We start from the raw sequence: 24,775 nt of genomic DNA on the forward strand, positions 1-24,775 counted from the left end.
ATAGGTAGCTGAGGCTATTCCCAAGAGGTAGAAGCTTGTGGATTTACAGTGAAACTGATTCCAGTGTAAGAAGAGTGAATCAGATATTCGGGTTTACCTAATACACACAACAGCAGTGACAAGTTGTCCAGTAATGAAAGATATGCCGCAATTAGACCGCTAAACTTTCTACTTTGAGAGTTTATCAAAAGAGGCCAGGACTTTAAATTAAATGAGGAGGATCAAAGATAAATTCTGCTATTACAGAATTCTCCTATTCCCCACTTTCATCTGAAGCTCTCTTGAGAAGCTCTCTCAGAGCTACCAAGCTGGTGAAAGGTCTGGAAAATAAGTCCTATGAGGAGAGGCTGAGGAAACTGGGATTGTTTTGTTTGAAGAAGAGGAGGCTGAGGGTAGACCTCATTGCTCTCTACAACTACCTGAAAGGAGGTTGGAGGGAGGTGGGAGTTGGCCTCTTCTCTCAAGTGAATAATGACAGGATGAGAGGAAATGGCCCGAAGCTGCTCCAGGGGAGGTTTAGGCTGGATATTAGAAGGAATTTCTTCACCAAAAGAGTGGTTGGACAGTGGAACAGGCTGCCCAGGGAGGTGGTGGAGTCACCATCCCTGGAAGTATTTAAAAGAAATGCAGATATAGTGCTTAGTGACATGATTTAAGCACTGAACGGGTAAATTAGGTTATGGTAGAGGGATTTAGGTTATAGTTGGACTTAATGATCTTCAAGGTCCCATCCAACCAGGATGATTCTATGATTCTATGAGAATGGCCTCAGATCTAGATGCAAACTGCCCTGTTAATAATAAAAAATGAATAAATATTGTGAAGGAGCACACCTGTGAAAGGTATTACAAATTTAAGCTGCTGAACGGGGAGAGCAGAAAGGATCAGGAGGAATTAAAAAAAGTTTTGCAGTGTGTTTTGGCACACCAGGTACCATACAGTGGGTGCTAAAAGACAGCAGGGCCAGAGCACGTATTATGAGCCGGGACTAGAAAAGAGAACAGTTGGCAAAGAGAAAAGAGAAAAAAAAGCCAAGGACAGTAGGAAGAAAACATGCAAAGCAGGCACTTTAAAAGGAAAACCTTTATGTTTTCGCAGTGAGCAAGATGGCACAATTTCTACTGGCTTTTAAATAGATTTAAAACCACTACCTATTACAGCCTTTTGGTCCATTTACAGAGAACATATGGTCTAAGCACTGAACAGATACAAATTAAAAGCAGCCTTATCCTAAAAGGCACATGAAATGCCAGGGGGGGAAAAAAGAGGCAAAAATTACGAACTCCCACCAGTTCTGCCATTTGGAGATCCTCACTGGAGTGCAGAGAGCCTGTGTCACCGTGAGCATCCTCTGTGCATCTGAGGTGAATAAGCTTTCTGGTGAGCGACAGAGAAAAACATTTGCCGTTATTTTTCTGAATCATCTGCTATTTTGTGCCACACGCTTTAAAACCTCTTCCTGTGACAAATCAGGCAAATACCAAGGAACACCCGGTCTAATGGGGAACCTGGAATTCTTCCCAGACTCCATACAAGCCCAACGTTGTAAATGAGCAGACACTAGACTACCCCAGCTCATGCACCCTTAAGAGTCATTGCAATGAATGACTCTTCTGCACACGTCCCAGAAACACTGGCAAGTATTTGCCTACTAAACCTTTGGCCCTATTACTATCTACATGGCAGGAATATGTTACCAGCCAACTTCTCCTGCAAGTGGAGAAGATGTTGAGGAAGAATTATTAAGACAGGTAAAGAAAAACTGAAGAATAGTGTGTAAATATTTAACATGCTCTTCCCAAGCACTACCAAGGTATTATACATAAATGTCCATGTATTATGTATAGGCAGAGTAATCGGGCTTCATCTAGAGCTGGAGTAGAAGGAATGAAAAAGGAGAAGAAATGAACATTTAAAGAATTCTGATATCTACAATATCGCTGGTGAAGAATATAGCAGCTCCTCTTCTCTAGACTGGCCTCAGGGCACTTAATTCTCATGTCATTCATCTTCCAAGGCCAGTCAGACACAGGCCCCACTTCATGAAAATGTGTTCACAAATTATCTGTTTCCCCCTGGGTTCTTCAGAAGGACACAGGAAAAGTTCAATTTAAAAATCATTTTATTATTAAGGTAATCTTCCCATTAAGCCAAGTGTGGGTCATGTATAAGGAATGTCGGTAAATATTCCATTTGAGGCTTCTTTATACATATTTCCATTGATAAATAAACTCTGAATTCACATAAAAAAGTTAAACTTAAATAACTAATAATTTTTTGTAACAGGCATACATTGGTAAAATACAAATATTCTTGTACTCAGCCTTTGCTCTAAATAGAGATAACAGTTAGCCACACATCACAGTTATTAACAACTAAAACCAAGAACTCAACTGATTTTCTGGCCTGGACTAAATTAGAGATGGAAACAAAACTCACATTTTGACTTTGGGCCAAAAGAGGTTGAGAGGCAGGAAGAGAACACTTTTATTAACAGTCTTCTTAAAAATAGTCTGCTCTGCCACTGAATTTTAATTTGAATATATTATTCTACGTTTGTTAGTTGATTCCATTATAATTTTATGTAGCACTCAAGTATCACTAACAAAATATGGCACATCATTCATGAACAATATAACGATGTTTAAAACTACCAGGGCAAAAACATGGGTGATATGAGTGATTTGGTTCTGGTTAGCCATTTTGTCCTCTCATTCTACCATTAATATATTGCATCACGTCACTGTTTTGGCCACTTTCCTGCAAGACTGGAGTTTGTCATCTGTAGCTCTAAAGTTTTTCAAACTAACCAGTTACCAGGCAGCCTGATACACTGGGTTTCCTCACCCAGAAGTCAGACCAAAATGGGTTGGTCAAGATCCCCCCTCAAAGGACTCTGGGAATGATGGTGAAAGGGACCACAGGACTGCTAGCTTCAAGCTCCAGCGCCGTCAGGAAGCATTCGGTTGCAGCATCATCATTGCCTTGAGCCTGCAGAACCTCTCCCAGGCCGTTCCAGACCTCATGGGCAGTGGAATTCACCTGGACAGCATCTCTGAGGATCTTCTCTGCCAAACTATAGCGCCCGAGCTGGTGAAGTATCAGAGCCTGCAAGAAAACAAAGAAAAAATGGTGGAGATTTGCTTTATTCCAGGATTATAAAAACCTTCACAACATTACGCGTTTTTACCATGTGACTCTGCATTGCAAAATGCATATGGACCAGAGAACACTCTCTGTTTTCCAACAAGGCTTCCTGATTACATGTATACAGATTTCTTCTAAGGAATCTTCCTCTCCCAACCCTGACTCCTTGAACCATGACTTCTTTTATTTCTCTTTGTACAGTTGTCCCTCGAATCCTTATCAACCTAAGTGCCAATGATTAGAAAGTACTGAAATTCTATGCAAATGCTGAATTATCCACCAAATGTTTCTGGAATTCTGCCCACCAGGCTGACTTGCAGCACGGGCAGCCTGCTAACTCCATGCTACAGAGCAGCAGAGCAGACCACGCTCTGAAGAACAATATAGAGAGCGCTGTATAGTACTGGCAGGTAAATAAAGGCAATGAAGGCTAATTTCTATCAGCCTAGCAGATGTTCTTACATAAAGGTGCTGGAGGCCTTTTCTGGTTTTGGGGTTTTTTTGAGCTGTGAAGTGAGTCAGCATTTCCAGAGTGAGTGAACAGTCATTCCAATCAAAAAATTAGATAATTCTCAGGGTTGGTTTTTTTTTCCCCTGCAGGAAAGTGACTGTCAGTGACTGGGAGGTATCAGATGTAAAACTATAAAAAAAATGAAGCAAGGAGGTGGAATATATAAAGGTGGTTTGGCTGCATGCACCTAGCCTTAGTAAAATTAATTCTTAATTTTTGAGACAAGATTCTCTAATCAATTCACAAAAAAAAATTTTTTTTTCTGTATTTGTGTATTTTGCACTATATTTAAACATGTGAGTCCTTTAAATATTGGTAATACTTTTTTTTTTTTTTCCAGATATGCTAGACTATTTTCCCTGCTTACTAAGGATACAAGCTGTTTTTTTCAAGACCAAAGGAAGCAACTAGACTTTGCAAATATAAACCTGTTGATGGGAATAGAAACACGTTATGTCACATCTGCCTATTCTGTAGGGAAAAAAACCCAACATGTAGCTGAGATTTTCCAGGTGATAGAACTAGAGCAAACACTAGTTGTTTGCCTGTTGTTACACTGTTCTAAGAATATAAGCTACTGAGCACTAGAGAAGGATCTGTTCTTGCATGGGCAATCAGGTTGCATCCTTTTTTGAGGGGGAGTCTCCTGAAAGCCAGTTGTCCACTGGTGTCTCAGGCTGGGATGGTATGAAAACTCCTGCTGTGGGGACCAGCACCAAGGTGAGGAGCTTTGCTTACAAAGAATCAACAGAGAGAAAACTAGATTTGTTTCACGCAGAGTATCAAAAAGATGGTGACACTTGGTCACTCTGTCTATGGACTGAGCTCAAATAAGTGATCTAGAGAAAGATGACATAATATCCTCTGAACTCTGTCACTCCCTCAGAACAATGGTCAGATATCATATATTTTAAGTGTCCAACTTGTAAATCTCCTTCTTGATGACTTAATATTCTGAAGCACATAATATTTCTAATTGTTTGCAGTCATTGCCTGGCTTTGTTTTAACAAACATTCTACTGCAGACCAAAGGGAGAAGGAGCAGGCAGCAACACCCTTCAGTGACCTCACACCATCAACCCAAGAAAACTGACCTCCAGTTTACCAGCTGTCAGCACAGGCCTGCTCTCTGTACTAAACCCTTCAGGAATAAAAAACTAAACCACTAAAACAAAAGCAAACAAACAAACAAAAAACCCAAACAAAAAACCAAAACAAACAAACAAAAAAAAACAAAAAAAAAACCACAAACAAACCTAAAAAAGCACCCCAAAACAAAACTACTCTAAGATTTCCCAGAAATCGATCCAAATTATCCTAGTCCTTCACTTTGCTTCCTAACTGGAAACAAAATCTCAAAGCTACCAGTTCTGGCCTTTACCTGCTTAGCAGCAGATGTACAGACAACATTTATCTGCAGAATAATGTTAGGTGTCTTGCTTTGTGGCTGGAAATGGGCTTGAACAACACATCGACTGCAGAAACACAGAGGGGTACCTAGGTGACATATGGCTCACACCTTCAGACTTGGCGTGTCAGTTTAAAACCTAAACAGAACACCTTCTCCTCCCTGTACCCTCTTTATAAACAGGCACATAAACTTTTTCTAAAAAATAAATATTATAGGGATTTTGGAATCTGAATCAATTAGAAAAACAGCTATTTAATCATTTGAGTAAGTAATAAGGAATATTAGTAGGAAAACACTTATTTTACAAAAGGTTATGAAACAGAAAATTCCTAAGGAATTACAAAAATGTTCGGCAACCTCTTTGTTCTTTGTAGATTTACATTACAGAGTTGTTTGAGACAACTGTTGGCACCCTGCAGGATCTTTCCTGCTGTTGCATCTCTTTCACTAGCTCTTTCACACAGAAGACTAATAAATTTATGACACTTACTTCTAACACAGTTATAAAAGCCTCTAATCATAGAACGGTTTGGGTTGGAAGAGAATTTTGAAGGTCATCTAGTCCAACCCCCTGCGATAAGCAGGGACATCTCCAACAAGATCAGGTTGGTCAGAGCACTTTCCAGCCTGACACTGAAGCATCTATTGCGTGTAGGCTTCTTAATTTTGCAGCTCAGTACAAATTTTGGTTTTGCACTTTTCCCTATATTTGGTTTGCTTAGAATTTTGAGGTTCTTTTGACATTGGTTTATTTTGGGCAAATCACTTACTTTCCCAAAGTGTCTTAAGGCTTCCAGTTTCTGTCTCTTCAGGATGGCTTTATGTTATTAACTATCTAGGCAAATCTTCCTTTTCTTTTAGCCAGTCCTACATTGTAGAGGTTGATTTTGTAACTGAAAAAACTCGCAGAGAAAACTCTAATCAGAAATGGCACAAGCAAAATGTAATGGGAATCTCTGAAGAAGGAGGAGACTTTTTTGTGCCATCGTTGCAGAACTGAAAGCAGCACTTAATGTCTTCAATTCATTGGTATTTATACCAGTCTCTTTGAATAATCAACAGTACTCGGAGATTTGTGGAGTTCAGATTCCCTCTGCTCCAGGAAAGGTCAACAGACCTTTACAGTGCCCAGGCATCGTTGGGGCTCAGAGCTGGGAGTAACAAGGACTTTTCCATGCCAAGAGCCTATAGGGGCTGCCTTTGCAAAAGAGAGTGTTACTGTGTGGCTGCCTGCGACAGGGAGTTATTGTAGGCACTTCAAGCAAGGTTCTACATAGCTTCACATGACAACAGAACAAAACCCACAAGGAATTAATAAAAAGGGGAAAAAAGTGCTTTCAACTTTCCACCACAGGTTATTTTCAAGATCTTGCCGAGTCTTTCCTCACCCATTCTGAAGTCACAGATTCTCCCTCTAGTTAGTCAATGATTTTACATGTGTTTCCTCCCTCGATCCTTTACCCTTTCACTTCATTTTACATTGTCCCACATATAGAACTGCTGTTTGCTGATTTCACCAAAGCACCTGTCCAAGGATCGGTTTTATAATGCTCAGCCAAACAGGGTGCAACCCATGACTGAAGGCCCCTGGTGCTGTTGTCAAAACATAAGTAATTTGTTAGTTTTTACTCAATATCTCCTAGGTACCTACACAAATACAGTCCAGAAAAAACAGCTTCTAAGTCTGAATAGACAGGAATATCTTACTGTACCATCAAAAACATTTGGCTGAATAACCTTCATTTATACTTATCTTGCATGTGTTTAGGAATTGGGATTATATCCTCTGTATTTTGGATACTGTTTTGGGAATAATAATAATGTTTAGTTTTTAAATTAGTGACATCACAAGAACTATGAGAGTGATGATACAGTTAGATAAGAAAATGTTACGAAGATATGATATAGAAAGCAATAGGTTGATTATGAGAACTAGGATAGCAGAAAAACAACAGCTATAAGAAAACATCATAAGCATATGAAAATCATATGATGACCTGCTGAAGCCCAGTAAGCTAGCAGCTACAAAGGTGTAATTAGATACAGAACTATACAGATGTGGAAAATAATGATTAATTTTTTTTTAAAGTGATAATAAAAGGCTTAAAGAATTCACTACATTCAGTTGCCCAGTAACCTCCCCAGGTCACTATTGTATTTTTATTTTAAAAGTCCAAGTTTGCCTGAGAGAATCAACTTTCAACCACAGTATGCAGAAAGACATGATCTTATCTGCATCTTATCTACAAATCTTGAAAATCAAGGATTACGTCCACAGACAGTTACAAAACTTGATATGCAATGTATGCATTGCAAATCCACGTGTACTGTAATTTTAGCATCACAAAACTGCCCCTTGTTACATGCTGCTTTTTCAGCCTGTTTTGCATGTGTTAAGGTGGCTGCTATTTTGAAACAAATCCATCAAACTTGAAGGTTTACCAGAGACAACAGTGTTATGCTATAATAATGAAATAGAAGTGTCAGTAAGGCAATCCGAGAAGAATTTGTCATGATATATGTATGATAAATGTATTCTATAATAAATATCTTACACTTCTGTAGAGTGAACAGCACACTATTTATATACTGTGCTCTCTTGTTTTCCTTTTAGCTGATGAATCTGCGCTGAAACGTGTCCATCTAATAGAAGTATGACTTTGCAAAGGAAATAATTTGCTAACTCCTCCTTTTGAAGGCATATATCAGAACAGCTGCATGTTTTAGTCATTGTGACTTTTTGCAAGTGTGAAAAAATTGTGACATGGTGCATCAGTTCAAAATAAGCTATTCCATCAGAAAACCAATGAATAAAAATAGCTCTCTATCTGCAATGACAGATACAAATGCATTTTAATGCAGGGATTTTGAAGAAGGTCCATATTAGAAGGTTTTAAAACAACTGGATTGACCACTGACACTTAGAAGTAAAGATAATTTTCCACAAAATAAATGAATACATAATTTATTAATTGGAAAAGAATCTGCAATGTATATGTCATTTCTTTTCAAAATTTTATCTAATAATGCAATTCCTTCAAATAATAAAAAAGTGTGTTTCTTCAAATATGCTCAAAACTTCCTGGCAGCTCAGTATGGATTATTTTTTTTTTTAATTTAAGACAACCAGCTAATAATACTACAGCTGATCAAAGCAACTGATGAACAAATATCAGCCTGCACCTGCAGCCAGCATTTCTGTTTGCTGCCTATCCCAAAACATTGCCTGTTCTACATGTCCCTTCCTGCCTGCCTTGTCCTTTCCTTGATGCCCAGCACACCCAGAAACTGAGCTGTGTGCTCTGTGTCACCACTGAAGCAAGTTCCCAACCCCAGTTTGTTATTTCTTTACCCTTCCCCCAATGCTAACATACCCCCTAAGGTATCCGATTGCTTCCCCTGCTACAAAACACTTGTTGCTAGGAGAAAACCTACTGCTTGGCAACAGATTTTTAAAACAACAACTTTTGGCTTTGTTACTCAGTCAACTTTACATTGCCAGTGTGAAATAACGAACGTGTGTGGTTGTCAGTGCATCTGTGTATTTATAACCCCCCTGGGAAAGGACTGACCCCTTCCAACAGGGATGTGCTTGCCTTTTAGTTCATTACTGTTTACAGCCAATAAAGCAACAAGCTTCAAAATGGAAAGTATGTCTGGTTGTTTCAATATTTTTTTTTTTAAATTGCTGATCACAGCCTTTCACCAAGACGGAAGCTCTTGGGGGACTTCTTCTGTTAAGACATGATCTTGCAATAATCTGCTATAATTTTGATTTATACTTTATGTGAACATCGTATCAGCTCACAGAAACGCAGCATGACTACTGTGCTGTATTGCAAGAACTAATTTAACTATAGCAAGCCCACGGGAAACAAATACAACACACAATATAAATACAACACCTTACTGATGGAGTGAAACAGCGACTTCAGAGATTATCAGATTTTTAATCTCCATCTGAAAATTATACTGAGGGTCTTATTCCTTAAGATGCATCTACAAACACAGTATAACCACAAGGATTCCCCCTTCAGAAGTCAAGACAGTTAAAGCTCTGGCAAGGACAGCATCACCACTGGCATCAGGGAATAATGAAGAAGCACTTTGGTTCTCAGACTATGCCAGTCCTGAATCTGGAGTATGTGTCATCTGGTGCAAATGTTTTACATTTGCTCCCAGCTGTGACACCATGAGGTGACATTGAAGTGTTGGTGATTTGTCTCTCGATCATCTATCTCCACCCACCCAGCTCAGCAGCACTGTGTCTTCTCTGCCCTCCCTGCCAGCACTGAAGTCACATCAGTGTCTTCTCACCTTTCCTACAAACGATAGAAGAGGATTTCCCAGATGTACAGCATCCTTCAAGTTCACACACCTGCCATGAAAACTGTGCTAGGGATCACAGCTACAGACACTGCTGTTTACTAAATGGGCCCACAGTAACTTCCTTTAACTCAGGATATTCTTGTATATTGACATTCATATACTCACCCCTTTTCTCACCCAGATATTTTATACGTGTAAGTGCACGTCCTAATTATAATATAGTTACAACTGAAATCCTACCATTTTATAAGTTTGAGCTGTGGCTGTGTTCCAACACTGGTTTCAAAAGCCAGGCTAACTTTACTACTGCATCATTGTACTACCTGCAGAGACTCCATTTGTTATTGATGCCATTATTTTATCCGTTTTGAGTCAAAGGGTCAGAAATAAAGAAAACCAGATTTGTGTTATTCAAGACTTAGGACTAACATAAAAGTGTTGCTTTCAATATCCAAAAGAGAAAAAAAAATCCTCCAAAAAAATTACACAAGTACAGAACAGGCTAGAGAAACAGAAAATCTCAGACCAAGATTCTTGAAATGTTGAAGTCAGCCCAGAATCAATATTCAAGCATCTGAGCAAAAACTGGATTTTTCACAAGAATGGAGGATACTGGGAACTCAGTGTACTTCTCCACTGCCTAAAGACTAGATTTCAATTTAGTACATCTGATGGTTTCTGGTTTTGAAAGTTTGTGCTCCTGCAAAATTATCATAATGTCAAGAAATCAATGTTCTGTCCATAAGTCAACCACTAATAGAATTAAAGAATAAATAGTAAGGAAAATAAAGCAATTACTTTTTAAGAAGCTGTTTTTCATTAGTGACAGTTTTTCTGTATAATGACAATGAACATCTTGGTGGAATGTGGCTTCTGGTAATTAGAAAAATTGATCCAATGTTCTAATGAAGAAATCAATCTGAAGTCAAGGGAATAGCTTGTGTATCAAAGAAAAATCAGAGTTGCAGACCCAGTACAAGGTTCTATGGTTAAAATTTCTAATTAATAGAACTATCAAAGTTAAAATTGAGTACTTTGGAGGTCTTTGGCTAGACTGTCACTATACTGAAAGCTCGCACTTGTAGTCCTTACTTGTACACATTCAGTACTACAGAAATTAGCATGCACTTGTCTGAACTTTTGAGACTATGGAAAAAGAACCAGAAGTAAAGGATACTCTTTTGAATCACCCTTTTGCATTTATGCATGTGCATTTCTCTCAAATATTCTGACAAATGCTGTATTAAATATTCAGAGTCAGGACTGCAGTATAAGATAAAAGATGACCAGTCCTTTCATTACTAAACTAAAACAGAAATTAAAAGATTAAAGCACATCATTCATATTTTTATTCCTTTTACCCTTAGCCAAAGAGACTTTTGCATATAGAAGTAAATACACACACGTTATAACTATGGCTAATGTCACTGTTTGAAAAGTGTTAAATGAAATGCAGAGGTTGTAGGTACACTGCTAACCTGTCAGTCTGACAGGACAGCTGCCAGCAGACCCACCTTTAAGTGAAGACTATTTTCAGTGGGAAGGAAAGGCACTCACCCTCCCATCTATGCACCATCAGGTGGAGATAAGAAGAGCCAAACCATAACCACGGGCTAAGAAAGGGCTTTTAGCACTGTCAGAAAAACAAAATGTTTCTTTATACCGACTGACATTTCACAAAACTGGAAGAACTTGAATTGAATGAGAACTAAGTTTTGGACAGTTAAAGAGAGAAACCCAAACAGCAGTATTTTGGAGAAAACCCAGTAAAAATTACTTCAAACAAAAGACAAACATAACGTTAATGTATCTCAACATATCAGCTTTTGCTAATTCTCATCTGGAAGTAAACAAATAAATATACCTGAACTATTGCCTATCTTTTATAATTCAACACCATACAAGCCGATCAGGCTTCCTCACAACTACCTTTTGTTGTGGATCATCATTAATTTTTTACTTAAAACCAACCAAAATTAAGGTATTTTCAGTTTAATTAACATCAGATCAGAAGAGCCCTCATGGGTCATTAATTTTGCTCCCTCTTTGTCACCAACAACCTCAGCACAGGATTTCTTGTTGCACATAATGTTTAGACTGGGAAGAGCTGAAAATGCTCTTCAAATCATCCTCCCAAATTTTTCCCTAGCCAGTTTATTTTCATTTGTTCCAGTGTCAATGTCACCTAGCCTTATTTTGTTAATGCTTATTCCTCTCATGTTTACATGGAACGTTTATTATTATTATTAAAGTTTCCTACTCCTCCCAGGAAACACCCCACAGACTTTCCAGTGCTACAATTCAGTCACCTCAGTGCTCTCTGTGCTTAAGGACAAAACAGATGTGAAGCTACAGAAAATTTTGTCATTCAGCCAAGAATCACAGGGCCCTAAGTGAAACCTATGCTTTAGTTCACACTGAGTGTAAACTTGCCCTGTTGGCCAGCCTTGACTGGTTTTACTGAGCATGGGACATGAAGCAACCAGTGGAGGATGAACACCACCATCCTCAATAAAGGAAGGAGAAATCTGGAGGCTTACAAAATTAGTGGTCAGACCTCAGGACCCATCACTGAATCTCATCAGGTCCCATAGATTTATGCACCCTCAGGTTCTTTAGATGGTCATGAACCTGCTCTACACCTATGGTGGGGGGTAATTCATTCCCTCAGTCCCTGCTTTCACCTGCTGTGGCCTTGTGTTGAGGCTGGAGCACTTGTGAGAGAAGACTGAAGCAAAGAAGTCATTGAGGACCTCAGCCTTCTCAATATCCTGTGTTGCTACCTCACCCATTTCCTTCAGGAGAGGGCCTACACTCTCCTTGGATGTCCTTTTCTCCCCAACATACCTAAAGAAGCTTTTCTTATTGTTCTTAACATCCCTGGTGAGATTTAATTCTAGCAGGGATTTGGCTCTCCTAACCTGATCCCTAGCTGCTTGGACAACCTCTCTGTAGCCCTCCCAAGATACTTGCCCTAGCTTCCACCCCCTGTATGCCTCCTTCTTCAGTTTGAGCTTTTCTAGGAGCTGCTTACTCATCCATGCCAGCCTCCTGGAGTTTCTACATGACTTCATCTTAGTTGGGATGCATCGCTCTTGCGCCTGTAGAAGGTGATCCTTAAGTACTAGCCAGCTTTCATGGGCTCCTCTACCCTCCAGGATGTTATCCCAAGACACTCTATTGAGCAGATCCCTGAAGAGGCTGAAATCTACCCTTCTGAAGTCAAGGGTAGCAAGCTTGCTGTGAGCTCTCCTTGCTGCCCTAAGGATCTTGAACTCCACCATTTTGTGGTCACTTCTACCTAGGCTGCTCTTGAGCTTAACATCCTCACCAGACCTTCCTCATTGGTGAGGACAAGATCCAGCACAGCACCTCTCCTTGTTGGTTCCTCGATTACTTGGAAAAGGAAGTTATCATCCTTGCACTCTAGCAACCTCCTGCATTGTTTGTGTTTAGCAGAGTTATTCTTCCAACAGATGTCAGGGTGGTTGAAGTCTCCCACAGCTTGTGAATGTGAATGTGAAGCTGCTCCTATCAGTCTATATAGTGCCTCATCTATATTATCCCCCTGCTCAGGTGACCTGCAGCAAGCCCCCCACCATGATGTCACCTTGGCCTTCTTCCCCTTAATCTTAACCCATAAGCTCTCTGTTGGCTCCTCATCCATCCCCAGGCAGAGCTCCATGCACTCCAGCTGGTCTTTGACATAGAGGGCAACAACCCCACCTCATCTTCCCTGCCTGTCCTTCCTCAAGAGTTTATAATCCTCCATCCTGATGCTCCAGTCATAGAAGCTATCCCACCAGGTCTCTGTGATGCCCTGCAGGCTCACCCTCATCTCTAATTCCTCCTGGTTATTCCCCATGCTGCGTGCATTTGTATGAAGGCATTTAAGCTGGGCCCCCAGTGATGTTGCCTGACTAGCTGACCTGACCACCACACCACCTCTAGGCTTATCTGTAGTAAGCCTGGTAAAGATTGAGGCAAAATCCAAGTGTAATGTGGTTATGGACTTTTCATAAATGGTTATTCATCACAGCACTGACTGACAGAGCATGTTCGATTATATGCTGTGGCTGGTTTATGGCTCTTGAAATCCATTTTCTGAACCGTATAGTAAGTTAGTACACAAGGTTGGAATCTGCAGAGAAAGTGTAATTCCAAATGCCATTTCCCATTCAGTCCTTTCCTTTGGTTTATTTTTGCCAGCTGACAGGCAGCTGAAACACATTTGAATCCCCCTTCCCAAGTGTCAGAATCTTGTCCATTTGAGTCACTTTTTCTAGTTCACTGGAGCACAGTTGGCAGGAATAACACAAAGAATGGCAAAAGAGGCACTCCCACACAAGCCAGGACTTGATCAGAATAAGCAAACTTGGAAGCTAAAGCTCACTGAGCAAAGAGCTGAAATGGAGAGTGGCAGCTTCCACTTTCAAGGATAAGAACTACGGCAACAGCGTGGGTTTGGTGGGGAAGGTGGGAACTCTGGAACTTAAGGCAGATGCTCAGTGTGGGGTGAGATACAAACATTTCCTGCCAGCTATTGTGTTAAACATCCATGGATTTTATCTTTGGCAAAAATATTCTGATATGTTACATTTAATCCAACGTAATATTCATGGCAGAAACACTGCACCTACTAATGAAACATCCTCTAATTTTAGGAAGCTTAGGGTTTGATTCTGTGGCAAATTAGATTACTTTGGATGCCCAGGCTAAAGCTACATCATTTATTTTCAACAGAGATCACCAGCAGCTCACACTATCATATCAAAATTTTAGAAGACATTAAGCCTGTTGTGTCAATTACTTTAACAGATCTGACAGCATTTCATACTGTTTTAAACTTTATATCAAGAACAGCTATTTCTGGCAACTGTAACCTACCAACTTCTGGCTAGGCATTCAATTCACATGACAAAGCATCATCACAGACAGCATTTGTGTCACAGCATTTCACAGCCCTCTGGTATGTCTTTGGGTCTGTGACCCTCATAATGCCATCTGTTCCAATACCACTGTGGCTATCACTTTTTCAAATGGCCATAAATTAAAAAGCAGACAAAATCCCAAAGACGCTATTGTCAGCTGTCAGGGCAAACTCTAACAGGGACAATGAAAACACTGGAAATTGAAATGGCTCTGCAGCTGATAGAGGTCCATTTGCTCATCTTTTGAACACTTACAAACACTTGACAACATCTGCCATAATTTACTACTAGGGATTTGTTTTTAAACAAGACAATGAAATTTTTAAGCTACATCTTTATTAATATTTTTTTACATCATTCCCTCTTCTGTCCAGATGAAACTGGGTAAATAATTTAAAAGTTCCTAAGGTAAAGCTGACAAATCCACGCACAAACAATAATGATTTAGTAAGCTTCATTTCCTAAGGATATCGGGCTTAAAGAGCATGATCAGTACTGGGTGAGGGAGAAAGAACACACTGAGCAGCAACAAATAATTTCACCAACATCACTGATTAAAAAGACTAATCAATGAATCACAACCCCAAAAAACCCACCTGAACTCAAATGTTAATTTCAGATACATCCATGAAAGAAACATTAATAACTTCACTTATAAAGTTCCTGGGATAAGAGGGAAGCATTTAAAAAATGTTGGGATTTTCCAATGTGTTTAGAAAAAGTACTGAAAAAAATCAAATGTCTGCATCCTAATGAGCCCACTAAAACATGCTCTATTGCTCAAGTATTTCACGTAATGTCTTTCCTCACAGTGCTTAGCTTTGAACATTGTGAACAATGTCCATGTTTGCATATTTCTGCCAAGTAAGTACTTTGCTAATTAATTGCTTTGCTTGGTTTATGCTAGCAGTACTAAAAGACTGAAGATTTCTTCCAGGTCAAATGTTTTATGTGAAGATATGTGGCTCTCCAGTTTAAGCACTCCATTTTAACATCCCTATGTTTTGCTAATATTTCTTTTCCCTTCAGTTCTATGCCAGCTCTTAAGAAAGAAAAGCTGTTTTAAAAAACAAACAATTTTTAATGCAAGGTAAGGGCTAGTCATTGAAAACCAGCCTCCTTACAGCACCGCAACAGCTTCTATTGTAAAGCAGGATTTCTCAGTTTTATGTGAAAAACCCATACATGAATAAACTACACACTCATGCTTCAGGTCAGAGATTAGCAGAAAGAAGCTGTAATGTCTTGTTATGTCCTGAGCTTTTTTAGCTTCCTAATACTCTGAAAAGGGCATTTGAAAAAAGTGCAGGTACAAAACTACATTCAACCTCAACATCTGGACAATAATAAATATTTACAACCATTCTGACAAACTTCAAGGTATTAAACTCCCCTCTCTGGTTTACATACCACTAATTACAGAATGGGAACACAGAGTTATGGTTTGTCACATCTTACCAACTGATTCTCTTCCCAAGAGGATATTCCCCCTCTTCAGGAAAAAGATGGCCAGAGAAGTGTAACTGAAAAATTATATTTATTGCATATAATGGTAATTATATGAACACACAAACAACCTAACAACAAAAAGGAAATTTATGAAATTAGTTTGCCAGTGCATAACATCATGTTACATACGTGCTCACCAATTCATGTTAGGAGCTATAATATCCTCCAGCTTCCTCCCAACGACATAAACCAAAACTTAGTTCTTTTTTGTTCAAACTCAAGTTCTGATTTGAAGGGAAGGAGGATGCATCAACGCATAAACCTGAACAGTACACCTGAGAAAAACTAGCAACCCATTATAATGAAAGCACCAATTCTTTTTCCTTCAGAGCTCTACATCCACAGACTTCATATTCAGTGCTGGTTTGAAGTCAGCTTTTGAACTTTCTATCGAGTAACGATGTAAGATAAGAAACAAAGATCTATGGAGTTAGTTTACCTTTATTACTTATAAAAGTACATTACTATAAAACAGTGCTTAGCTTAACTAAGCTCTCAAAACCAGATGAAAAAGGAATCAGAAACAAATTACTGATGCCAAAGGTACTTCTGAATAATCAGCTGTCCAAACAGCCATCTCCTTCACCAACCACCTCCGCAGCAATGGAAATACTACATTTGTTGAGCAAATCCAGGACAACATTGAGAAAATCTTCCAGACGGGGAGATAGTTGGGGGAAAGAGAGATGTAGGTAAATGAACTGATTTATTATTTGAAAGTATTAAAAGTCCTGCAGTGAATTTGAGACAAGGGCTTCATTTCACTTGGCTTAGCTCAAACGGTGGCTATCAAGGAGCTGCCACAGAGATAGCCCTTCACACAAACTGCATGCAAAGGCAATATCTATAAAAAAAGATAATTTTCATTGATGGATAGAGCTGTTTTAATCATTGTCATTTCAACAGGAGGTCCATCAGTGGCAGTACTAAATTTCAGTAACATAAGCGAAACCCCTCCTCAAGTCTGCCAACCATCTGCAAGTCAAAACTCACAAAAGACACCCCACAGGCTCCCTTCAGGAGCAGGAATATTGATCCTGCTGCCCCAACAAGACTGACTTATACTGGAGATCCCTGTGGGGAAAATTATCTTCTTCAGAGAGCAAATGAACTGGAAAGAGTAAGTACAGGAATTAAATGTGAGTTCCATGAATGGGATGCTCAGAATGAGAAATTAGAAGGTTTGTATTGCATTTAAAGCTAGGTAAGTCACAGCATCTATGCCTCAGTTTCCCCATGTCTTGACTGGGAATAAATAATACATACTCCAGGGCGAAACACATTTGAAAATTAACATGTTGACCACTCAAAGTTGTTATGAAAACAAATACTATAATATTTTTCAAATATCTAGACTTTAGATTTAGAAAAAGAGTAAGAGTGAGAGTCTTAGTGTCTTCCATACCAACTCTCTTAGTTGCCATACTACCTGCAGCCACCCAACATAGCCAGTTACATTTTTATTCCTCTAAACTTGCTCAGATGCTTAAATATTTATGCTTTAAAATTTCAGGAGCTGAAACTAAAAATGCAGCTATATAGTGTGCAGGTGAAAAGAGTATAACAAATGGTATTTTTTCAAATGCCAAGAGATGTTTGCAGGCTCAGTGTGTTAACAAATTGTACTAGATTTGTATATATGTGATTATCTGTTGAAACTATAAAGCTCTTATCTTCTTTTTATCGATAAAGTCCATGCCTACTAGTATCAGAATTAAAAAGATGAAGATCAACACTGCACTGCAGATTGAGAAAATGACTAAAGCTCAGAACAGCCTCCTGTTTTCAAGTTTAGCATTACTAGGCCTCCCTCATGATGTATTTTTCCATTCATATGCTTATCCAAGTAGCTTACCATGATAGCGGCATTGAAAATATTAACAACTTCGAATTTGCATTTGCTTTGTTTCATGTGGAGAGAACTTGGATTAAACACATGGTGGGCATGTTTACTTGCAGATGACAGAGTAATGGAAAGAGTCTAGTTTTAGAATGCATGGATCCTTGTGCTTTTACATATGGATAACTGGCTCAAGCAAGTAAAATGTACAATGTAGCCTCTGATACAGGTGTAGATGGTACCAGGTTAAACGTGGTCAGCTTCTTACAGCTTCAGTGAGCCTGCAGTGCTGCCAAAAAAGTTAACACAAATGGAAACTCAGACCATTGTTTCACAACTCCAGATGTACAGAATCAATACCAGCTCACCAAGACACTGGCTTGTAACTCTAGTGTGTTGATATTAATACTACGTCATGTCATAGCAACTGCATGAAAAGATCCTTCATGGTCAGGAGAAAATTTGATATAAAAGGTATCCAGAGTTTCAAAGTAAAAATTAATGAATTTTCTTTTCAGGGTCAATATAAAAGCAAAACGAGAGAGATAAAGATAAAAAAAGTTGTGAGAACTGGATTATCTCCATCCTAGAAAAGGACAGAAAAGTAAAAGAAATCAAAGACTAGCTACCAAGTTAAATAGTGGAAGCATTTTTACGACCAAAAAATACTAGATTGTTTGTACTGTAGAAAGAAAATTATTTTTTCAGTTTTCTCAAATTAAGTGGAAGACTTTAGAACAAAGGATGAAGAAAGTAATGGTTAGCAGAATGCAACAGGGAAAAGGGGAGTAAAATCCAGTATGTGTTTGTCACTGGTGAGACACTAAGCTGGCCTGCACGGTATTCAATTAGATAGATTAATTCCAGGAAAAAAAAAGCTGCAAAACTAATTTTTCTGGTTTTCAGTAAAGTTTCAATATATCTGGGGAGAAGAAAACAAATCAAAACTAGAGCAGCACAAAAATATAAAAACTAGTTAAGAACTAGTTACCACTAGTCCATCCATCCAATAGGGATGGATGATGGTGAGTAGATGTCAAGGTTTGGCCTCAGGACATATCTTAGTTTAATTTATGGTCTCAGCCCACGGCTATTGAGAGGGTTGATGCAATGTGACTGCACTGTTATACTACAGAAGCAGGTCATCCAGACCTTTAGTAAAGAGTTCCTGCAGTCAGCAGCTTTGGCCACAATAGTTTTACTTGGAAGACCATTCTCATCTTCTATTCCCTAAATCAAGTTACAGAAGACAGCAGTTATTTTTATTCAGAGAAAACACTGGCCATTTTTACTTAGATGCAATACACAAGGTGCCCAAACAGCATATATATCCCCAACTGAGAAATCAAGAGATGGCAGGTTTCTGAAGAACAGTACCTGCACATCACTTTATTAATACCAATTGTTGCTACTCATTGGAAAAACATACTGCAATATGAAGAATAATGGAAAAACAGACATCAAACCTTAGAAACAAACAGTTTTCAGAGTCAACAAAACACACTTCAGCTTTTTCCACCAGTTAAAGCTCACTGAAATAATTGTTTTCTCGGACAGTTAGATTGGTCAGTTCTTTCCCTCCATCTAAAACCAGTTAGCTACCAGAAAACACACTCTGTATTTAAAAAAAACAACCCTAATTTTGGAGAAATTCTATTATGCTCTTCATACACAGTAAGTTGGTTGAATCCTTCCAAAGTGCAAGGTTCAACTCATCTTTAATCTGCAGACTCATGAGCAGGGGAAGGACTGGCTAGTAGGGAAATTAAGCTTCAATAAATGGAAAAGAGGTTTCCAAATAAAATTTAAAATTAGATTAGTTGGAGAGATAAAGAGACATAAGAAGACTGGTTCCATACTGGGGATTTGCAGAAAAAAACTGTACTAGAGCAAACAACTTATCTGGGGAATGCAGCTGTTTGACATAACCCTGGCAACAGCAAGCTTTAAAATAATTTCCTGAGGGATAGTTGCTTCCAGATCTTGAGTTCTGCATTAAGGAGGGCCACTTTCTGCTTGGTGAGGATAAGATAAAGCACAGCTTTTAAGAACAACTTGTTTATAGTTCCTAGTTAGAAGAAAGGAATCATCACTGATAGGTGCACTAGAAATGCACCTGAAAACTGCAAGAGATTTCTAGCAAAATACATGCACTAATAACTCCTGTGTAACTTTGCAATAATTATGAGAGACTACTGGAGAGCTAGGTTTCAGACACTCAGCCTCAGTCCTGCAAGCTTCTCATACACATAGAATCACAGCATCATAAAGTTTGGAAGAGACCTTCAACATCAACAAGTCCAACCATAATTCAACTACCACAACCACTAAACTAAATGCTTCTTGAACACCTCCAGGGATGGTGGGTGACTCCACCACTTACCTGGGCAGCCCATTCCAATACCTCACCACTCTTTCAGTAAAGACATTTTTGTAATTCCCAACCTAAAGCTCCCCTGGCACATCTTAAACCCACTTCCTCTCATCCTATTGCTAATTACTTGGAGGAGAGACCAATACTGGCTTCTCTACAACCTCCCTTTAGGCAGCTGTAGAGAGCAATATGATCTCTCCCGAGCCTTCTCTTCTTCAGACTGAACAATACCAGTTCCCTCAGCCTCTCCTCATATGGCATGCCCTCCAAACCCCTCACTAGCCTCCAAACAGAATGGTTTGTCTCTTCCAGATTGCTCTTGATGGTAGCATGTAATTATATTCACCAATAGGCAAAGTTATGCACTACAAAAAAAGAAAAAACAGCCAACAAAAACACAAAGCATGTAGAAGACTTCACATCTCAAATGATTTCCTGTAGTTAAAAGGGTTCTCAGCAACAGAATTCTACAACAGAACCTCCTTCAGAAAAAGGAGAATAAAATTCCTTTCATTCATTTGAAGTTGTGGATGGCTGCTCTCTGCAGCCTTTTAAATATTTTTTATGTTTACCCAAAAAATAAAACCTTACAAATATGTATTAATTACATGAAATGCAATTATAAAATTATTAGATGCCAGATGTTGCCTACAGGAAAAAGCTCTTAGAGACTACAGGAAAGACAGCCATGCATACCAGGTGCTCTGATTGCTGTGTAAGTTCTCAGTTCCAGTTATAAAGTAATACTGTAATAAACTCAATGAGCACAAAAATGCCCAGAGAAGCAAAATAATCATAATTAGCTCAGTGCATACTTCAGCAGAATGACCTAATTTTAGAAGTGTTTTGCAAAGCAATTCTCATATTGAAAGGCAATTACACTGAGCAAAATAAAAGCTGTATTTTTGAGATCCATGCAAAAAAGCACCAGCAAGTATCCATGAAAAGGGATGTAAGAGACTCCAGAGGACAGCAGGGAATAGCACACATTTGCAGTTTCTTCCAGGCCTTCTCTCATATCCATTTTCTTCTTATTTTAGAAAAGAGAACTTAAATATCTAGAGCAACTATTAGCATTTTACTGACATGAGGCCTCCTGGCCATAAACTGAGTTACTGGGACTAAGACTACTGACCTTTTAATTCTGTTAAATTAGTCAGCCCTTTGGACAGTAAAATGCTTATGGAGATGGAAGGACTCTGGAAAGACTTTTAATAGGAATTACCCTTAACACTTACAAAAAAAGCCTGAAAAGGTAAATTTTTCATTAGCTGCGATGAGATGCTTTTACTAGCTTGCTGGTCTGTTCATTATCTCTACTTAGTACTATGAAAGAAGGAGATACTTTCCATGTAAAGAGTCATACATATTTTGTGTTATTTGGATAATATTAGGTGCATCTTTGTCTACAGAAGCCTCAATGCAGATCACTAAGGTATATTTGAAATTTCTATAAGAAAACCATTAAGAGAGAGCTAGAAGAGAATATAGGCATACATACATACATACATACGTATATTATACATGCATGTATATAAGATAAGTGAATACAGCTGAGGAAGATACTAAATTTTTTGCACCTTCCTTCCATGACTGCTATGGGTAATGTACCACGGAAATGAATCATAGAATCATAGAATCATAGAATCCTAGGGGTTGGAAGGGACCTCGAAAGATCATCTAGTCCAACCCCCCTGCCAGAGCAGGGTCACCTAGAGCACATCACACAGGAAGGCATCCAGGCGGGTTTTGAATGTCTCCAGCGAAGGAGACTCCACAACCTCTCTGGGCAGCCTGTTCCAGTGCTCTGTCACTCTTACAGTAAAAAAATTTTTCCTGATATTCATCTTAAACCTCCTATGCTCCAACTTGTATCCATTACTCCTTGTCCTGTCACTGGTCATCACCGAAAAAAGCTTAACTCCATCGTCTTGACACTCACCCTTTACATATTTGTAAACATTGATGAGGTCCCCCCTCAGTCTCCTTTTCTCCAAACTAAAGAGACCCAGCTCCCTCAGCCTTTCCTCATAAGGGAGATGTTCCACTCCCTTAATCATCCTTGTGGCTCTGCGCTGGACTCTTTCAAGCACTTCCCTGTCCTTCTTGAACTGAGGGGCCCAGAACTGGACACAATACTCCAGATGTGGCCTCACCAATGCAGAATAGAGGGGGAGGAGAACCTCTCTTGACCTACTAACCACACCCTTTCTAATACAGCCCAGGATGCCATTGGCCTTCTTAGCCACAAGGGCACACTGCTGACTCATGGTCATCCTCCTGTCTACCAGGACCCCCAGGTTCCTTTCACCTACACTGCTCTCCAGCAGGTCAGCCCCCAACCTGTACTGGTGCAAGGCGTTTTTCTTCCCCAAATGCAAAACTCTACACTTGCTCTTGTTAAACTTCATCAGGTTTTTCCCCGCCCAAGTCTCCAGCCTGTCTAAGTCTCTCTGAATGGCAGCACAGCCTTCTGGTGTGTCAGCCACTCCTCCCAGCTTGGTGTCATCAGCAAACTTGCTGAGGGTACATTCTGTGCCCTCATCCAGGTCGTTGATGAAGATGTTGAACAACACTGGTCCCAGTACCGACCCCTGAGGGACTCCACTAGTCACAGGCCTCCAACTAGATTCTGCCCCATTGACTACAACTCTCTGACTTCTTCCTTTCAACCAGTTCTTGATCCACCTCACTGCCTGATCATCAAACCCATACTTGATCAACTTATCTACAAGGATGCTGTGGGAGACGGTGTCAAATGCTTTACTGAAATCAAGATAGACCACATCTACCGCTCTACCATCATCTATCCACCTAGTAATTTCCTCATAGAAGGCTATGAGGTTAGTCAAACATGACTTACCCTTGGTAAAACCATGTTGACTGCTCTTGATGACCCCCATCTCCTTGATATGTCTAGAGATAGTGCCAAGGACAAGTTGTTCCATTACCTTTCCAGGGATGGAGGTGAGGCTGACCGGTCTATAGTTACCCGGGTCCTCCTTCTTGCCCTTCTTGTAGACTGGAGTGACGTTTGCTATCCTCCAGTCCTCAGGCACCTCTCCAGTTACCCATGACTTACCGAAGATGATGGAGAATGGACTAGCAATGACCTCCGCCAGCTCCCTCAGCACCCTTGGATGCATTTCATCCGGACCCATCGATTTATGGATGTCCAGATTATGCAACTGATCCCTAACCCAATCCTCATCTACTATGTCCTCACCTATCTTGACTACTTCTGGGGTTATATGAATCTGGGGCTCATGGGAAAAGCCTGCAGGAGTAAAGACAGAGGCAAAGAAGGCATTCAGCACCTCTGCCTTCTTCATATCCTCTGTCACCAGGGCACCCACCTCATTCAGCAGTGGGCCTATATTGCCTCTGGTATTAGCTTTGTTGGCTATGCATTTGAAAAAGCCCTTTCTACTATCCTTAACCCGACTTGCAAGGTTAAGTTCCAAGGAGGCCTTAGCTTTCCTAGTTGCCTCCCTACATTCCCTGACAACATTCCTATATTCCTCCCAAGTGACCAGTCCCTCCTTCCATGATCTATAGATTTTCCTCTTCCACTTGAGTTTCCCCAGCAGTTCCTTTTTTAACCACGCTGGTCTCCTAGCTCCCCTACTAGATTTTCTACCCATTGGGACACACTGATGCTGTGCTTGCAAGAAGTGGTCCTTGAATATTGTCCAGCTATCTTGAGCCCCTTTACCTTCTAGCACTCTGTCCCATGGGACTTCCCTTAACAATTGGTTGAGGAGGTCGAAGTTTGCTCTGTAGAAGTCCAGGGTTCTGGTCCTGCTGGAAATTCTGTTCCTCCCACACAGGATCCTGAACTCCACCATCTCATGGTCACTGCAGCCAAGGTTGCCATTGACCACCATTGCTTCAATAAGGCCCCCCTTGTTGGTGAGCACAAGATCCAGCAGCGCTCCTCTTCTAGTCGGCTTATCCACCATTTGCATTAAGAAGTTATCATCAATGCACTGGAGGAACCTCCTAGACTGTGAAAGGCTGGCTGTATAAGTCTTCCAGCAGATATCGGGATAGTTAAAATCTCCCATGAGGACCAAGGACTGTAGTTGTGAGGCTGCTTTCAGCTGCCTGTAGAAAGCCTCATCAACTTCCTCATCTTGATCAGGAGGTCTGTAGTAGACCCCCACAACTGTGTCACCCATACTACCCTGTCCTTTAATTCTTACCCACAGAATTTCAACTTGCCCCTCATCAGCCCCTGTACAAAACTCAATACATTCTAGTTGCTCTCTCACATAAAGAGCAACTCCACCACCTCGCTTCACCGACCGATCTTTCCTAAAAAGCACACAGCCATCCATGGCCACATTCCAGTCGTGTGAGCTGTCCCACCATGTCTCTGTTATTGCTACCAGATCATAACCCTTAGACCGCACACAGACCTCTAACTCTTCCTGTTTATTCCCCATGCTGCGTGCATTGGTGTACAGGCATTTCAGGAAGCAAGTAGAGCACATCGGTGGGACTAAATCCTCCTTAGCCCATCCTCCTACAGGCCCTGGTATGTTCCTCTTGGGCTTGTCCCCAACAGACACAGTTTTCTCCCCTTCCCCCTTCACATCTAGTTTAAAGCTCTCTCAATGAGCCCTGCTAAGTCCTGCCCCAAAAGCCTTTTCCCCCTCTGGGACAGGTGCATCCCACCTGCCACCATCAGGCCAGGTGTCTCATAGAGCAGCCCATGATC

At 40.1% G+C, this 24,775-nt stretch overlaps 1 protein-coding gene across 6 annotated transcripts in view; it reads right to left on the minus strand.

Moving 5' to 3' along the window:
* Window positions 1-2,104: 2,104 nt before the first annotated feature.
* The window catches only part of TTC7B (tetratricopeptide repeat domain 7B), a 215,422-nt gene continuing 192,751 nt past the window's right edge, over window positions 2,105-24,775 (minus strand). For all 6 annotated transcript variants that reach the window (XM_051622576.1, XM_051622574.1, XM_051622575.1 and 3 more), the window contains one exon: window positions 2,105-3,108. In XM_051622576.1, the coding sequence (XP_051478536.1) occupies window positions 2,887-3,108 (222 nt within the window). In that variant the 3' untranslated portion in view covers window positions 2,105-2,886. The remainder of the gene's footprint in view (window positions 3,109-24,775) is intronic.

This window comes from Apus apus, chromosome 5, assembly GCF_020740795.1.
Source record: "Apus apus isolate bApuApu2 chromosome 5, bApuApu2.pri.cur, whole genome shotgun sequence".
Lineage (NCBI taxonomy): Eukaryota > Metazoa > Chordata > Aves > Apodiformes > Apodidae > Apus > Apus apus.